This window comes from Euwallacea similis, chromosome 9 (genome assembly GCF_039881205.1).
Source record: "Euwallacea similis isolate ESF13 chromosome 9, ESF131.1, whole genome shotgun sequence".
In the NCBI taxonomy this organism is placed as follows: Eukaryota; Metazoa; Arthropoda; class Insecta; order Coleoptera; family Curculionidae; genus Euwallacea; species Euwallacea similis.
Window position 1 is genome coordinate 5,830,268 of NC_089617.1, and position 18,793 is coordinate 5,849,060.

An 18,793-nucleotide genomic window follows, 5' to 3' on the forward strand; every position below is an offset into this window, starting at 1 on the left:
ATTGAGTAGGTGCTTCGAAATGTCCTCTACGCGGTGTAAAATTATGATTGGTGTACCAGACCAATAAGTAGACAAAAGTAAAAAAAACTTTTATTTTTTTAATTTTCAGTCCTTTGCCCTTACTTGAAAAATTGAAGAAAAATGGTAACGTGGACAGAGGGCATGTTAGAAACATATATTTGAATCCACGTTGTACGATAAGCGGTTTCAGAGATATCGCAATTTGAAGTTTTTGCTTTTAACCCCTTCTCAACCCCAAACGGTGAGGCCTAGGGGATTGAAATTTTGGCAGGTAGGTTTTCGTAAACATAGGAACCTTTGGTAAAAAATTCAACATGATATCTCTTGGGGCACATTTTGCGTACAAATCCTTACACCCCCTTTATGCAATTTCACAATGTATTCGTTACTCGTTGGCAGATAATGAAATACTGAGGAATTTCGAAATGTATTAACGGAACGTGCTATCATTTCGTACTTCAAATTAAAACAAAATTTTTTTTGCCCGTTACATCTCTTAATATTTTTAATTATTCTCAACGAACCGCATATTCTGAGCTGATAAGGTTTGATATTATTCGTCTCAAATTCAAAACTTTACATGCGTTGGTGAAAAATTAAAGATAGCACACCTGGGCTATCTTTCTGGCGAGGAGTGTAACTCTTATACGGTTATAGTTAGACGAATGAAAGTTTTACATTATTAAAGCACTTTTTTGAGAACTGTTTAGCAGTGTTGCCAGTTTTCTTATTAAATACTTACTTCGTACTAATGCTTTAATGGCTATAACTCATAAAATTTCTGAGAAAAATACTAAATGTAATACATGGCTGAAAAGGGAATTTTATGAGGATTTTGAAAATATAAATAATTGATATCACGCCCATATGAGAATCAAAAGTTTACTCATTTTTCTCCGAAGGTAAGGATTTAACTGGCAACACTGCTAAACAGTTCTCAAAAAAGTGCTTTAATAATGTAAAACTTTCATTCCTCTAACTATAACCGTATAAGAGTTACTTGCAAAAAACGAAAACCGCCAAATTCGTTTTTTTCCGGATATCTTCGTAACCATTCGGAATTTAGCGGGTATAAAAACAGATTATTAATTTGCTTTAAAATGCCGAGCTTTTTCCCAATTTAAATCATTTTATATCTATTACTGTTTCTGAGATCCCTATGCTGTTCATTCTTATCTGGGACAGACTATATATACAGGGTGGGGCACCAAGAGCGCCTCGGGGTATTACGTCCTTATTAATAATTTGATCGAATATTGTTTTTAGAGGTGTATGTAAGACCTTACAAGGTGCATTTTAAAAATATTTTCATTTATACAGGGTGTATAAAAAAAGATAAATCTCAAACATATGTTTTTTTTAATGGAACACCCTATATTTTATTACATATTTGGAATTATAAAAAGAAAATAGTACAAGTTTCTATAACACACATTGGGTCTAAAACAATCGCTTCTCGAGAAATTTTAGAAAATATAAAAATGCAAGAGATAAGAAATTTTTTTTTCTAGGTGAAATGAGGTACTTGGCTATTATTTTTTACTATTACTTCTTAAGTACAAACTAATCTTCAAATTAGAATGAATTATTTACTAAACTGATATACAGGGTAAGCAAAAAGTGGTCAAATTTTACTCCCTTATAATTTAGCATAACTTTCTTATTTCAAATGGAATATATATTTTTATGTATTAATTAGAATCACTAATTAATGCCCTTTCAATTGATACTATAGTGTTCTATACCTATCTTTTACCGTGTTCCCATAATAATAAATTTTATTTAATTTTTAATAATAACATTAAAGAATACAAATTATTGTCAGGTTATGCCTTGGATTGGTTGTTATGGTTATTAAAGAAAGCTAATTATAGAGGACGAATTTTAAAAGTATTTATTACAGTTTAACAGATTCTCAAAATAATTCCGTTATACCTATTGTTCGATAGATATTTCTATGGATGGGGTCTTTTGAGCTTAGCCACTTATTGTATATTTGTTGTTTTTCTTCTATACTTTCCTGCAATATGATATCCCAAGTTATTGATTGGTTTTTACGGTCTCCTTTCTCTCGCTTGTCAAGTGCTTCTATTGTTGCCTGATGTATGGCTGTAATTACCTGGTCGTATGCCTTTACTGCTTCCTGTTGTTTAATAATATTCTGTAGTTTTTGCGTTAATCTTGATTGGTAGAGATATTTGATGCTGCCATCTTGTAGGCTTTCTATGTTTTATTTATCTTCCTTCTTACTATTGACTGGTTGTTTATTTTGGTGTGTTTTAAGTATTGCATATCTTATGGGTATTTCAATTATTGACTTCAGCAAATAATGGTCTGATCCGCATTCATATCCTGTCATATTGTATTTCTTGGTTTTAACTTTGAGTTCTGTTGTATTATTACATAATCCATGATAGATTTTAGTGGGCAGGTCTTTGGGCGCTATGTATATTTGTGTATATCTTTGTGTTCGAAGAAGCCATTTATGACATTTAGCTCATTCATTTCATTGAGGTTTAGCAGTTTCTGTTAATTATCATTTATCACCTCTACATCAAATTGTTCAATAATTTTGTTGTTTTGCGCGCTCCCTGTTCTAGCATTCAGGTCTCCTAATATGATTATTTCTCTTTCGTTACCTGTTCTGTGTATAGCATGTATTGTAAGAGATTAAAGAACTAATCCTTGTTTAAGGATGTATTATCATTCGTGGGTGCATACACTCCTATTATGGTTAATCTTCGGCCTGCAATCTTTATGTTTACTGCTACCATCATCTCATTTATGGTCTCCCAGGAGGTTATGTTTTTCTTGAGAGATTTATGCGTATAGATACTCCCTTTTTAGCTCTTTCACGGTTCAGTATTCCACTATAGATGCTAATAAAATCGTCCACTTCTTCTACACTGTTACCTTTCCTCTTAATTTCTGAGATCACTGCTATATACATTTTTGCATTTCTTAGGGTTGCAACCACGTTATTTGTTTTTGTACTTAGTCCACGCACATTCCATGTACTGAAATTCTTAACATTAAATTGTCGCTTGGGTCGTCTCTGTCCGTCCAATCCATTCCGATGCTGATTCTTAGGTGTTTTAAAATGTTTACCTTTTTCCAAAGAACGGGTTGCTAACCTGCTGCCCCAACCCTCCTTCTTTATTTGGGCTTAGGACCCGCATCATATCCCTTCGAACAACTCGACCCACCCGATGACACATAATGGCGAAGTTACAGAAAATTATGACGAAGAATAATGTGATTCCAATGGGTAAAAGCGTTTTATCTTGTCTTTTCTTGCTGGGTCTTAATGGGCTCCACTTGTCCATAGCGCCAAGCATCGTTACATAGGATAATACAATTACATAATATGGAATGAAATGCAGATGACCATACAATAACACAGATGGCCCTATAACGACATCAATGGTTACATAACTCATATTGTTAAAATTGTTCAATTTTTTTCGGTTAAAATTTGTTTTAATATTAACTTGTCATACGTCATAAAATTTAGAAAAACACTTTCTATCAAGAAAATGTAAAAAATATATTTAAAATTTTCAAGTTGTACCTGAAGCAGAAAACAAATTAAAAAAACTTTGACGTCATTCCGTAGTCTGAACAATGTCATTTTATTTGCTTCTTAATTCATTAAAATCCCTTTATAAATACAGTGAAACCTCTTGTTAAAGACGCCTTTAATAGATGGACAACTCTCTTGAACGGACACTTTTTTTTGCCGATTTTGCTTTATTGATTTCTTATATATTTAGTTCTCTCTTGAGCGGATACTCTCTTGGATGGACGCGGTACCAAAATCCAGTCCCCTGAAACAGTAAAGCCCTCTCTTGAGCGGACGGAAAACAAAATTTCAATTTGCGCGCAGAAATAAACATTCGGGGCTTTTTAAGATTTAATGGGTAGTTTCCCGCCAGGGCGTGTGGACTTATTCGCAGAAACAATAATAATCATTTGTAATTTTGCCTGTGGTGTTCTAACAGTGCCGACATGTCGACGAAACGGAACGTTCTAACGCTTAAACAAAAAGTCCAAGTAATTGAAACATTCGATAAGGAAAAACTTAGTGTCCGTGATTTAGCAAAAAGCTTTGAAATAGGAAAAATACAGGCAGCTAATATCATTAAAAATAAAGAATATTTATTAAGTAAATTTCGCTCAAATATAAACGTATGTGAAAAACGAAGATTTTAAAAAAGAAGAAGGTAGAAATATCGATAGGTTCTGTTATGAGTGGTTTATTCGGGCTCGTAGTAAAGGTATTCCATTATCAGGTATGTTCATTATTTTAATTTAAAACGATTTAACGTAAATAAAATTTTAAATATACAGTGAACTCTCATAACGGACATCTCTCTAAAGCAGACACCCCTCCTGAACGGACACTTTGTCCTGTTCCCAAAAATTCATTAAACTACGTTAGATGAATTTTTATCTTCATTTTTTTAAATGTGCATTCATGTTTTTTTATTCTTTCAACAAAAAAATACTTCATTTAAATACATATGTACAGGGTGGCCACCGAGAGGTGACTCTGTACCTTATCTCAAAAACTGTAAGAGTTACAAAAAAACTTTAAATATAAAAGTTTCATAGTTTTGTTAATAGTTTTTAAGTACTTTATGTTTATGTATATAGTATGTCTCATTTTCGCGGAATGGAAACCAACTTTCTTATTTTGAATTAGACAGTATACGTTTTATTTTTTTATTTGATTCTACATAAAAATCTAAGCCTTTTTTGTATTTAGTCATATATACCTATCTCTCATAGTTTTTGAAATAATGAAGCTTTCATTTTTTTTTCAAAAAATCAACTAGCAAAGAAATGGTAATATTTACTTCAATATGCAAATCAAAACGATAATTTTTAAATAGCAAGTGAATGATGGTCTACTAACACTTGATATCTGGTCACTTTGCATTATTAATATACAGGGTGACGAAAAAATTTGATCAAAAAATTGAATTTTTGACGGGCAAAAAGTCAAATATTTTAAATGGGACACCCTATACATTAACTTATATTTTAAATAACTTGTATTTTCTCTATATTTTTTCATATATACAGGGTGTTTCTAAATTATGGTGCGAAATTGATATGGAAGGTAGATTACATCATTTTATGCCAGAAATTCTACATAAATATGTGTCCAAAAATGCTTAATAAAAAAAGATACAAGGCGTTTTATGATAGTTTGGAAAAACATATTTCTATTATTTTTTTCCAAAGGGCTTTTATGATTTTATTGAAAGTTGGTACACAAGATGTGGCCGATGGGTGCAACAACTATTGATGAGTACATTAATTTTAGTTGCTATGGTAACCAAATAACAGAGGTGGCCTTGAAATTTTTTCGATAATTTTTTTTTGTGCGTGGACAAAATGCATATTTAGTCAGTTTTTCTTAGAGCTTGTTTAAAAATACACAAAAAAGGTACTTTGATTTAAAACCGATAACGTACTCTGTTTTCGAGAAAAATGATTAAGTATGAGACACTGCAAACTGCTCATCTACCATTTCATTTAGGTTTCGGATATCTAGCTTGTCATGCTTTTTTATTATTTTCTGTTGTTAAAGTCAGTCTTTTAGATTCCTGTCATGTTGCTCGTTTCTAAAAATGTTGTAATTTTTTTTTAATAGCAATGGCTGAACGATACATTTTCCAAGAACTTATCGATATGCATTTAATTTTTGGTAAATGTGATAGTAATTCAAGGGCAGCAAGAAGATGTTATCAAGAGATATATCCTAATAGGAGAATTTCTTCAAGAAAACTGTTTGTTTCAATTGACCTTCGCCTTAGAGAGACAGGAAGTTTGAGAAACATTAACAAAAATGCTGGCAGACCGCGTACAACAAGAACTGTTGAAAATGAAGAGCGAATATTAAGGCATTTTGAGCAAGATAATACGTTAAGTACTAAAAGAATAGGCGCTATGCAAAATATACCGCATTTCGTAGTGTGGAGAGTAGCTAAAGAGCAACTCTTATATCCGTACCACCTATTACAAGTACAAGAACTGCTGCCAACGGATTTTGAAAAAAGGACAACGTTTTGTAATTGGGTTCTCCATAAAATAGAACGTGAATCAGATTTTGCGAAAAATATACTATTTACAGATGAGGCTTCATTTACAAAAGATGGAGTTTTCAATTCAAGAAATAACCATAAGTGGAGTGAAGAAAATCCCAGAGAAACAGTAGTTACTCAATCCCAAAATAAATTTCTGGGTGGACATTTTGGGAACTAAAATTTTGGGCCTTGTTGAATAACCTCAAAATTTAAATGGGGGCCATTATTTAAACTTCTTGACGCACCAACTTCCAGAAGTATTGGAACATATCGATTTGCAAACACGTCGAAAAATGTGGCTTATGCATGATGGTGCTCCTGCCCACTACTCCAGAAATGTCAGGAGACATTTAAATAATACTTTTCCTACTAAGTGGATTGGTTGTGGACATGATGCTCCACAAAAATGGCTACCAAGAAGCCCCGATCTAAATCCTTTAGATTTTTTTCTATGGGGTAATGTAAAGGAGAAAGTGTATAGTAGGCCAATCCCGAATGAAAACTTTTTAAGGCAAAGAATTAAGGATGTATTTGCGGAGATAAAACAAAGCGAAAGAAGTATAGAAAAAGTACAATTTAACTTCCTCAAAAGAGTCAAAGCTTGTATTCGTAGTGGTGGAAGACATTTCGAACAATTTGTAAATTGACACTTGTTAAGTATGTTTTGTTGTTATTAGTTTCCTTATTTATAATTTTTTTAATTTAAACCACTGACTTTGTCAACAGAAAATAATAAATAAAATGAGCAGATTGCAGTGTCTCATACTTAATCATTTTTCTCGAAAACAGAGTACGTTATCGGTTTTAAATCAAAGTACCTTTTTTGTGTATTTTTAAACAAGCTCTAAGAAAAACTGACTAAATATGCATTTTGTCCACGCACAAAAAAAAATTATCGAAAAAATTTCAAGGCCACCTCTGTTATTTGGTTACCATAGCAACTAAAATTAATGTACTCATCAATAGTTGTTGCACCCATCGGCCACATCTTGTGTACCAACTTTCAATAAAATCACAAAAGCCCTTCGGAAAAAAATAATAGAAATATGTTTTTCCAAACTATCATAAAACGCCTTGTATCTTTTTTTATTAAGCATTTTTGGACACATATTTATATAGAATTTCTGGCATAAAATGATGTAATCTACCTTCCATATCAATTTGGCACCATAATTTAGAAACACCCTGTATATATGAAAAAATATAAAGAAAATATAAGTTAATATATAGGGTGTCCCATTTAAAATATTTGACTTTTTGCCTGTCAAAAATTCAATTTTTTGATCAAATTTTTTCGTCACCCTGTATATTAATAATGCAAAGTGACCAGATATCAAGTGTTAGTAGACCATCATTCACTTGCTATTTAAAAATTATCGTTTTGATTTGCATATTGAAGTAAATATTACCATTTCTTTGCTAGTTGATTTTTTGAAAAAAAAATGAAAGCTTCATTATTTCAAAAACTATGAGAGATAGGTGTATATGACTAAATACAAAAAAGGCTTAGATTTTTATGTAGAATCAAATAAAAAAATAAAACGTATACTGTCTAATTCAAAATAAGAAAGTTGGTTTCCATTCCGCGAAAATGAGACATGCTATATACATAAACATAAAGTACTTAAAAACTATTAACAAAACTATGAAACTTTTATATTTAAAGTTTTTTTGTAACTCTTACAGTTTTTGAGATAAGGTGCAGGGTCACCTCTCGGTGGCCACTCTGTACATGTTTTCTTGATGATTTTATATGATAAAAAAATCTGTTATGCCTGAATTTTTTTCCCTTTGAGCGGACAAAATTTATGGTACCGTCAGTGTCCTCTTAATAGGGATTTTACTGTGTATGTATGTTTTCAGGTGTATTACTAAAAACAAAAACCAAAGAAATCGCTGATGGATTAAGTTATAATAATTTTAGTGCTTCAAAAGGTTGGCTGGAAAAGTTTCGTATCCGACACAATATCGCTTTCAGAGTCATATCTAGGGAGGTTGCGAGTGTGTAAATCCCAATGATGTTATGACATTTTTAGCCAAAATTCATTCAATTATAAACATATATTCTCCAGAAAATATTTATAACGCAGATGAAACCGGGCTATTTTTTCGTGTATTTATCAACAAAACATTATATCTAAAATGTGAAAGATGCACTAGAGGCAAACTTTCAAAAGAAAGACTTACAATATTGTTTTGTGTAAATATGTCTGACAAAAAAGAAAAACCGTTAGTAATAGGAAAAATAGCAAAATAAAGGTCTTTAAAACATATTAATCTAAATGATTTGACAGTTATTTGGAAATGGAATAAAAAATCATAGATGACTGGTGAACTAATGACAGAATGGTTGGTGCAGTTTGATCGAAGGATGAAACATGTGAAATGAAATATTCTGTTATTTCTTGACAATGCGTGTTCTCATCTAAGAGACATAAAGTTGGAAAATATTGAACTGATTTTTTTCTCTCTTAACTGCACTTCTGTATCTAGTATTCTTTAGATCAGGGCATTATTAAAAGTTTCAAATCTTTTTACAGAACATTTATTGTGAAAAAACTTTTAATAGCCATTAATATTGCTGAATTAGCTCAAGAATTATCAAAGAATATACACGTTTTAGATACAATTTATCTTATTAAGCATGCATGGGACGAAGTAACAGAATGTACAATTTACAATTGTTTCTACAAATCTGGACTTACCCACTCTACTAACCGTGAAATTGCATCACATAATTTAGAAAATTCAGATACTGAAAATGACCTTCTATTATCACTTTTAGTTCAAATATTGAAACGTAAAAATGATTTTGGAATTAAAAATGATAGTGATTTAGGGGACTTTTACACCGTGGACGATAATATCTTATTCGAAGAAATAGATGATTCTGCATGCCTGGAAGTTCGCTTGCAAGAAAGAGAGACCGATGATTTAGATGATGAGCATACAGCAGAAAAAGAGGGTATTAAATATATCAACAGGCAATTGATTTGACACAGCAACTAAAACGCTTTGTTGAGGTACATGGTGATTTATCAGCTCTAAATTTAATGTCTAAGCTAGAGCTCCACCTCCAGGATACTTTAATCATCAAGAAAACTCGACAAACGGCTCTGCAGGAATGTTTTAGAATTAATTAAAAATATTAAAATATGTAAATAGTTTAGGTTTCTTTTTAAATTATATAATGTATGTGTCCTTGTGTGGTTAAAAGATGTTGATGATCGCGAATGTAGTAAAGCACTGTTTTTATTTAATCTTGACAACTACTTAAATAAACTAATTTGACAAAAAGCAACTATTCACAAATACTCTAAAAAATAATAATAATTGGTGGTTTGCCAGACCTACCTATGACAACAACCAGATTATAATACACCTATAAATAAATTAATTATTAAGAAAGTAAAACAGGTACTCACAATTAGCACCTGACCTAAATTACGTGCACCACATATGTAATATTTTTTTACACGTTATACCATTTTCTATGTACATACTACATATTATTTTTAGTTATTAATAAGTAATATAATGTTTTGCTATATTCGCTTTTTCGTCACATCTTTCTTTTAGACGGACAACTCTTTTAAACGGACACTTTGCCGGGGTACTGGACTATCACTTGTGGGGACGAGCAAAAGAATTGGTCTCTGCGGTACCGATTTTTACTCGGGAACAATTAGTGGAAAGAATCGACGCAGTATTTATACAAATGAAGCAAAATATTTCATTAGGAATTACTCCAACTCAAATGCGAACACGAGCACGCAAATGTATAAGAAATAGAGGGTCACATTTTGAAAACGAAAGATAATTAATTATACTATTCTCTATGATCAGCTTTCTTATTAAGTTCATAATTGTAAAGTTGATACTCATAATTATTTCTTTTTTACATTGTAGTTTTAAATTAGTTTTTAAAATAATTAAAATAAATATTTAGTTTTTGAATCCTCTGGTATTTTAATAAGTCATGTATTTTCTAAAGATTTGCGTTTTTAGCAAATATCTTCATTTTTAATATCATTTTTAGTAGATAACGTTTTGGTGAATGCGCTGCTCGGGTACATAAAAAGTTAATTTCTCTCATTTTTTAAATGTTTCTTAAGAATCTTTTCAGCATGACTGAAAGACTATTGCCTAAGGAAGTTTTTAAGAAATTTGAGTAAACCTACACCTAAGCGTTTAAATTAAATCCATGTTTGAATTTGACTCCTCGCTTTATTACAAGCTGGGAAGATCATGTTTATGTAGTTCTAAGTAGGTAACAAAGCCATTTTAGATTTTATACTTTAAATAATTTAAACAATCTATCTATAGACAATAAAAAAGTTTAGTACATTTTTGTGATTAAAAGGCTTGGTATTCTTCTACCCTCCAACAATTGTGAAAGAGCACGGTTAAATTAAAAAATTTTAAAAACTGAATTATCAGGAAAACTGTAACACTTGGTATATAGGTATGTTTGGTTAAATCGATTCAGAATCACGTAATCTATCACCCCTTAAAATTATTGTATCGACTTGCCGGACACCCTGTATATACTCGACAGGCGATAGACTAACTCTAGATTTTAAAACTACTCTTATCACTAAGCCAGAAAAGGGGAAAAAACACTAACCTAAGCAGTAATCATGTTTAGGCCGATCGTTTTTTTAGGCATTGATAGCATTGTGTCATATATCCATGAATAGGAATGCGCTTTATTCGTTGTTTTGGACTGGATATTCCAACAATTCTTATGAATATTTCAATTTATTTTTTAAAATTTTATTGGAATTACAAACATGGTTAAGTGTTAATTTTATGTTCACAGAGACGAGCTCTTCTTTTATTCACGAACAAGAAGAATTCAGCCAGTATAGTGATTGATATGAAAGACGATGAATTTCTTCAAGATTGCAAGTTGCAATACTCAATTAAATGAATTCTATACTTATATTACATTGATAAATTGCGAATAAAGGAGTAGTATCTGCTGATTGTTTTATTGGTTAATATCCTATTTTTAAAGGAGTTATGGGGAAGGGTATTTTATTTTATGTAAATTAGCAAGTGCCGAAAAAATTAGCAGTGTGTCTAGTTGTTCCACAGGTAGCTCACACTAACTCAAACGTACTCGATTCCAGGATTGAACAATTGTAAATAATCATCAGTTAAAGAGAACGGAGATTGGTATTGGTGTCATTCCACAAGTGTCAATGGAATGCGAGGTGAACTGAGTAGCTTTGCGGAAGTTGACACTCGGAGTGAACGAAGAAATATCTTAAACTTGAAGTTAGCGAAACATTTTACCTGGATAAAGCAATAAAATTTATACGTACGGTGCATATTGCATTTCCATGTGGCAGGTACCTATGAAATTCACGTTGGTTTTTCTGAAGAAGAAGTTGATCTACCTTAAGACAAGATGAACTCGTCAACTTCAAAGGAAGTGAAAACATCTCGTAAAATCTCTAAGGTGTTAGGACTTGCGACGTATCGTTTTATCACGGATTATTGTTTAGTTATTTATTAGTTTAAATGTTCGAAGTGAGTAAGAAACTGATGTTACGCCCATGGACAACCCCAGCCATTGGGTAATACTGTTGGAATTCCCAGCGCTTAACACCCATCTTCGGCTGAGGGAAGTTATTTTATGATTGGGATTTCCAGCACTATTCTTTGTCGGACTAATATTGCGAATTTAAATTAAAGGTACCGCCAAACGAATACAATGGCTGGGCTCCAATAAAAGCCCAGCGATCGTGCCTCTAAGTGCTACGCTTTAACGTAACAAGGTAGCCTAGAAGCCGCTAATGGGGCCCTATCGGGGGTACGTCTATGGGCGTTACACCTCCGTATCAATACTTAAGGAGGGTGCGAAACTGAAGAAGCTCTCTTTTCTCGCCACTTCATCACGGACTCGTACGCGTTAAACTCTCGTCAACATTCTTTAAATACCGCATTTCTCGATATTGTATAAATAACGCATTTCTCGATATTGTATAGTTGTTAATGTTACCAATAAACCTTTGTTAAGTTAAGAAGGTTTAGTTTCTTTTATACGCGAAAACAGTGTCTCTGAGACTGCGAACTCAGGGTGGTCCTTCATAATCGATCAATCCAGTCCACGATCTACGTAGTTCACGGTTATCGTATCGAAAGGGGTGAATCGACCCAACCACGTACACGCGCCAAATTTGGACCTAACATTTTTGGTCCTTCGAGCCGGATTTGACTGGATTGGAACAGTGCCTACGAAATATAGTTCATAAGTGGAACGAGAAAGTGCATCACAAGTCAAGAAAAGTAACCGGTGAGTCAGTTCCTTTTAGCAAGATTTTCCTCTTGAGTTTACCCAGCCTCGTAATAATCCCGTCTACCATCTCCTGCTTTAGAATAGTCGTTTGTAGTGTGAGATTGACGCCATTATTGTCTCGATTTTGTCATATCTTAAGAAGGTGAAATAGGTGAAACCTCAAGTTGATAACGTTGAATAACCTAACTCGTATCTAATTAAATCTCGAATCGATTTTATTGGTTTAATCCCAGTTATTAATATTAGGTAAAAATGTCTCTCAGAGGAAGAAAAGGAAAAACGTCACAAAATTCCGAAAAAGAGATTCATTTAACGGATATTTCCACCAAAAACTGTGAATTTCGAGAACTATTGCATAAACGTGAAGTCTTGATAGGAAACTTATCTTATTTTGAACGATATATTCTGGAAAACAAAAATACTAATGAGATATTCCAGTTAAAAGTCCGTCTCGGGAGCGTGGAGGAGGACTTTAGCCAATTCAAAATTGTCCAAGAACGCTTGGAATTTTTAAACGAGAATGAAAACGAAAACCGACACGAAACGCAGTCGGCCTATTATAGTTTGATAGCAGAAGCACAACAATTAATAGACACTATAAAAAAGAATCAAGATAGTAAGAATTCTCAACCAGGACATTCAAGACCGTTGAAAGAACTAGGAAAATTACCAGATCTAGGTTTGCCTTCATTCTTTGGTAATTATGAGACGTGGTTCAGCTTCAAAAGTATTTTTGAGTCGTTAGTACATGATAGAACCGATTTAAGCGAGACAGAAAAACTGCTATACTTGAAATTATGTTGCAAGGGCGATGCATTGAAAATAATAGACTCGTTTGAAATAACGCCCGGAAATTATACAGTCGCTTTAAATCTATTAAAAAAACGTTATGAGAATAAAAAAGCAGTCGTAAATTATCACGTGAGAAACATTCTGTTTAATTTGCCAAGCGCGATTAAAGACTCTGCGACAAATGTAAGGAAACTTATAGACACGGTCCAACAACATAAAGCCGCGTTGGAAAAGCTAAAATTGCCCGTAGATAAGTGGGATGCATTATTGAACCCAATAATCTTAAGCAAACTGGACGAACGTACGAACCATGATTGGGAACGGAAACAGTGCCACACTGAGTCACCCACGGTTAATCAATTACTCGATTTTTTAACCGATAAATGCTTCGCATTGGAATCTTCTCGCGGTTTCTCGAGACCTCAGTCACATAGACCCGATAAAGACAGGAACGAGAACAGAGGTCAGGAAAGAGGAAATGGATCGATTTCGTCTAAGAATTATTCGTATTCTTTAACGCAAAGGGTTGGCAGAGAATGTCATATCTGCAACGAAAACCATTTTGTTTATCAATGTCCTCGGTTTACTCAACTGTCGGTGTCTGAAAAGTACAACGAAATTCGGAAGCATAAATTGTGTAGCAATTGTCTACGAGTAGGGCACCGAAATCAAGAATGCAAGTCCAGCGGGTGTAAAAAGTGCGCTAAAAGGCACAATACGGCGCTTCATTACGAAAAACGTGAAGTAGGTGAAGGCGTTCAAAACCCAAAAAGCGACGGCAATAGTGCACCTCCATTATTGCCCATAGACAAACAAACCATGAACAAGGGGAAGTACTCGGAATCCGAACAATCTACAAGGTTACCAAACAGCCAGGACCAGGATGACGCACGTCATAGGGTTGATTATTCATTAACCTTAGCATCAGCCAGCCTAGAGAGAGATCAAGTATTGCTGTCAACCGCCAATATCTTAATCGCCGATGAAAAGGGAGAATGGCAGAAGTGCAACGCCTTACTTGATTCGGGGAGTCAATCAAACTTAATGAGCGAAAGGCTTTGTAGAAAGTTAAATTTAAGTTTCAAAAGAATCAACATGCCTCTGTACGGCATCAGTCAGCTCGTCACGGAAATTAATAGACAGACCCAAGCCAAAATAAAGTCTAGATTCAACAGTTTTGAGGCCAATCTGACATTTTTGGTTTTGCCAACGCTTACCGAAAATCTACCCTTATTTAAGTTCTCTAGAGCAGCGCTTAAGATCCCAGGCCAGATCAATTTAGCAGACGAACATTTCAACGAGCCAAAGAATATCGATATTCTGTTAGGGGTAGATATATTTTATGATCTACTGGGCTCGGGAAAAATAAAATTAGGGGAGAAGTTACCCGTGCTTCAGGAAACATCTCTAGGCTGGGTGATATCAGGAAACTTAGCAGGGTTTGGATCGCGGAATCAGAAAACAGTTTGCAACCTATCGACGAACATATCTAACAAAATGTTAAATGATTCGTTAACTAAATTCTGGCACGTTGAAGAATTTGAGCATTCCAAATTCCTGTCTAAGGAGGAATCCTATTGCGAAGAGTACTTTACTCAAACCACGACCCGGGATAAGGATAATAGTTTCATAGTAAAGTACCCCTTTAAAATCGAAAAAAACTTGGAGCTTGGAGAATCGAAACCGATAGCGCTGAGTCGATTAAAAAATCTAGAGAGGAAACTAGAAAAGAATGAGGAGCTTAAAAGGCAATATGTGGATTTCATGAACGAATATGAAACCTTAGGCCACATGACGCGCCTAGGGCCAATCGAAAATGACGACTCTATGCCAAATAGCAGCTATTTTCTACCTCACAGGGCAGTAGTAAAGGACTCGATTACTACAAAATGTCGCGTCGTGTTTGATGCAAGTTGCAAAACTAGTTCAGGCGTGTCGCTGAACGATACCTTGATGGTAGGTCTGGTAGTCCAAGACGAATTATATGCAATTCTACTACGGCTACGGCTCCGAAAAATAGTGCTGAGCGCAGATATCAAGATGATGTATAGATACATAAAAATTCAAGACAGCGAGCGAGATTATCAAAAAATACTGTGGCGAGCGAATTCTAGGGACCCGGTTAGCGTTTACCGGCTGAACACGGTGACGTATGGTACGTCGAGTGCACCCTTTCAAGCCACTCGCTGTCTAGTAGAATTGGCGAAGCAAAATGAGAATACATACCCTCGGACATCGGAAATAATGAAACACTCCTTTTATATGGACGATTTACTCGTTAGTTTGAATTCGGAAGAAGAGGCCTTGACTGTCTACAAAGAACTAGACAAAATAATAGAACAAGCCAACTTTAAATTAAGAAAATGGGCATCTAATAGTGGAACAGTATTAAGGAACATTTTAGAGTCCAACGACAACGAAAACTCTGACAGTTTCACGCTCCCGCATAATAAGCAATTGAAAATGTTGGGAATTTCTTGGGACCCCGAATTAGACACCTTGAAATATGCAGTCAATGTTAGGTTCGACTCGACTCACGCAACAAAGAGGACGATTCTGGCGACAATTTCTCAGATATTCGATCCTCTAGGATTAATTGGCCCAGCATTGATTAAAGCTAAACTAATCATTCAGGAATTATGGAGATTGCAACTCGATTGGGACCAAGAGGTTCCTAATGACCTCAGACAGCGGTGGGAGGAATTCGCGACACAATTGATCTACCTGAATGAATGCAAAGTAGCCAGACACGTGATCTTGGGCAATGCTATTCGAATTGCACTATATGGATTCAGTGACAGCTCGGAAAAGGCTTACGGGGCCTGTATCTATGTAGGATCGGTAGACGACCTCGGCAATCACGGAGTTCGGCTGTTAACTGCAAAATCAAGAGTGGCCCCTGTTAAGAAGCTAACGTTACCTCGGCTTGAACTGTCAGCGGCTCATTTGTTGGCCAAATTAATGCACGCGATGAAGGAAACCTTGGATATACCGATCTCGCACGTAAAATATTTCACGGATTCGAGCATTGTTCTTGCATGGATAAAAATTGAGCCGTCTAACCTAAAAACCTTTGTCGCTAATCGGGTGGCAAAGATAACAGAATTATCGAAAGAAGAGGATTGGGCCCATGTACCTAGCAAGGACAATCCGGCAGATGTGATCTCGAGAGGGCTAAGTCCAAGGGAGCTGCTACAATGCAACCTCTGGTTTCACGGCCCTAATTTCCTGCGCGGAATCGAAGCAGAGGTGAAGGTAGAATCGAATAGCGAAATCCCGTTGAACCAGTTACTCGAACTAAAAGCTGCCCCCTCTGTGGAAAACACATGCATTACCCATGTTAGCATTGATAAACCCGATTTTAATATCTTTAATAGGCTCTCCAATCTATTCAACCTTTGTCGGGTTCTTGGCGAATCTTGTCTAGCATACGAAGAAATGCACACCTTGTTGACAAAAATCGAGGCTTGTTTGAATTCACGACCTTTAATGCCAATCTCTAACGATGCAAACGACTATTTACCCTTGACCCCAGCTCATTTCCTAATTGGCGACTCGCTGGTAAATCTGCCCCAACCCGAAGTTAGAGACGTCACTATATCACGGCTATCCTGCTACGAACGGTTACTGCAATTGCAGCAGCAATTTTGGAACCGCTGGAGCCGAGACTATTTGACCAATCTTCAAACTAGAAGCAGGTGGAAGAAGCCGAAAGACAAGTCTATAGCCATTGGATCCTTGGTTCTACTAGCTGAGGACAACCTACCTCCCCTGCGATGGTCTTTGGCCCGAGTTGTCCAACTTCACGAAGGGAAAGACAAGGTGGTACGCGTAGTGACAGTGCGTTTACCAAACGGGAATACTTCGAAAAGGACTTTATCAAAGGTCTGCCCGTTGCCTATTAACGATGATTAGTGTTTGTTTTTAAAAAGTTAGGACTTTTTAACGGGGCCGGCATGTTAGGACTTGCGACGTATCGTTTTATCACGGATTATTGTTTAGTTATTTATTAGTTTAAATGTTCGAAGTGAGTAAGAAACTGATGTTACGCCCATGGACAACCCCAGCCATTGGGTAATACTGTTGGAATTCCCAGCGCTTAACACCCATCTTCGGCTGAGGGAAGTTATTTTATGATTGGGATTTCCAGCACTATTCTTTGTCGGACTAATATTGCGAATTTAAATTAAAGGTACCGCCAAACGAATACAATGGCTGGGCTCCAATAAAAGCCCAGCGATCGTGCCTCTAAGTGCTACGCTTTAACGTAACAAGGTAGCCTAGAAGCCGCTAATGGGGCCCTATCGGGGGTACGTCTATGGGCGTTACACCTCCGTATCAATACTTAAGGAGGGTGCGAAACTGAAGAAGCTCTCTTTTCTCGCCACTTCATCACGGACTCGTACGCGTTAAACTCTCGTCAACATTCTTTAAATACCGCATTTCTCGATATTGTATAAATAACGCATTTCTCGATATTGTATAGTTGTTAATGTTACCAATAAACCTTTGTTAAGTTAAGAAGGTTTAGTTTCTTTTATACGCGAAAACAGTGTCTCTGAGACTGCGAACTCAGGGTGGTCCTTCATAATCGATCAATCCAGTCCACGATCTACGTAGTTCACGGTTATCGTATCGAAAGGGGTGAATCGACCCAACCACGTACACGCGCCAAATTTGGACCTAACATAAGGAATCAAATAAATGGAAAAAAGAGAATATATTTTATACTTTACCACAAGATGAAGAGCAGCCCCGTTTTGAGGAAATTGAAAATAAAGTTGGAGTGAAAACTCCCTACGAAGTTTTCTTTATGTGTTTCAATAACGAAATCTGGGAAATGATTTGTAGATTTTCAATTAAATATGAAAATGATCACAACAGACATTCATTCCAACTAAATAAAGGGAACCTTAAATGTTTTTTTGGGATATTAATATTTTCTGGATATCATAGATTACCAGCTACCAAAATGTATTTGTCTAAAGATGAAGATAAGGGTATTCCACTAGTGAGAAGCTACATAACTTAATTATCTCGATCGAAGAAATACTTTTTTAAAAACAAAATATCTTTATTGTCTGCTACATTTGAATACTTAGAATTAACAATTGTGAATCTCCATGCTAGTCTCTGGTTTTCCTTTTTGTTCCCGCTTTTTATCTGGTCAGCTTTCTTTTATGTCCACGCTGCACTTAGAAACACCACCTAGATGTCCCTTTTTAAAATGAGCTACCCTGACTGCGGGGTAGGTCAAGGCATGAGTTGAGGATTTCTTGTTTGCTCTCTTCCCTTGGCTTTCGGATTGTAGATAATCGTTTATAGAGCAGATATACTATAGGCAAGATAATTAACAAGTATATTAAAATTGTTCACAAACTAGGAAAAGTTGAAATTTTATTATAGAACAATTGAGATTGACTTTCTTGAATTTTGTTCTTTAATTTATGAAGTTCGTCGAATTTTATTTCTTAAAGTTGAAAGCTCAAATTTAGATGCAAGATATTTGGTAGTTGATTGTTTAAACCCGGAAATATTATTGGCTTGTCAGTCTCGCTTATTACTTGATCATTGGTAA

General features: G+C 35.0%; 1 protein-coding gene and 1 pseudogene across 1 annotated transcript; both read left to right on the plus strand.

Moving 5' to 3' along the window:
* Positions 1-4,029: 4,029 nt before the first annotated feature.
* LOC136411070 (tigger transposable element-derived protein 6-like) lies at positions 4,030-9,113 on the plus strand (annotated as a pseudogene).
* A 3,562-nt stretch (positions 9,114-12,675) lies between these two features.
* Positions 12,676-17,130, plus strand: LOC136411071 (uncharacterized). The gene has a single exon (XM_066393474.1). The coding sequence runs from the start codon at positions 12,676-12,678 to the stop codon at positions 17,128-17,130; it is 4,455 nt and encodes a 1,484-aa protein (XP_066249571.1).
* Positions 17,131-18,793: the final 1,663 nt, after the last annotated feature.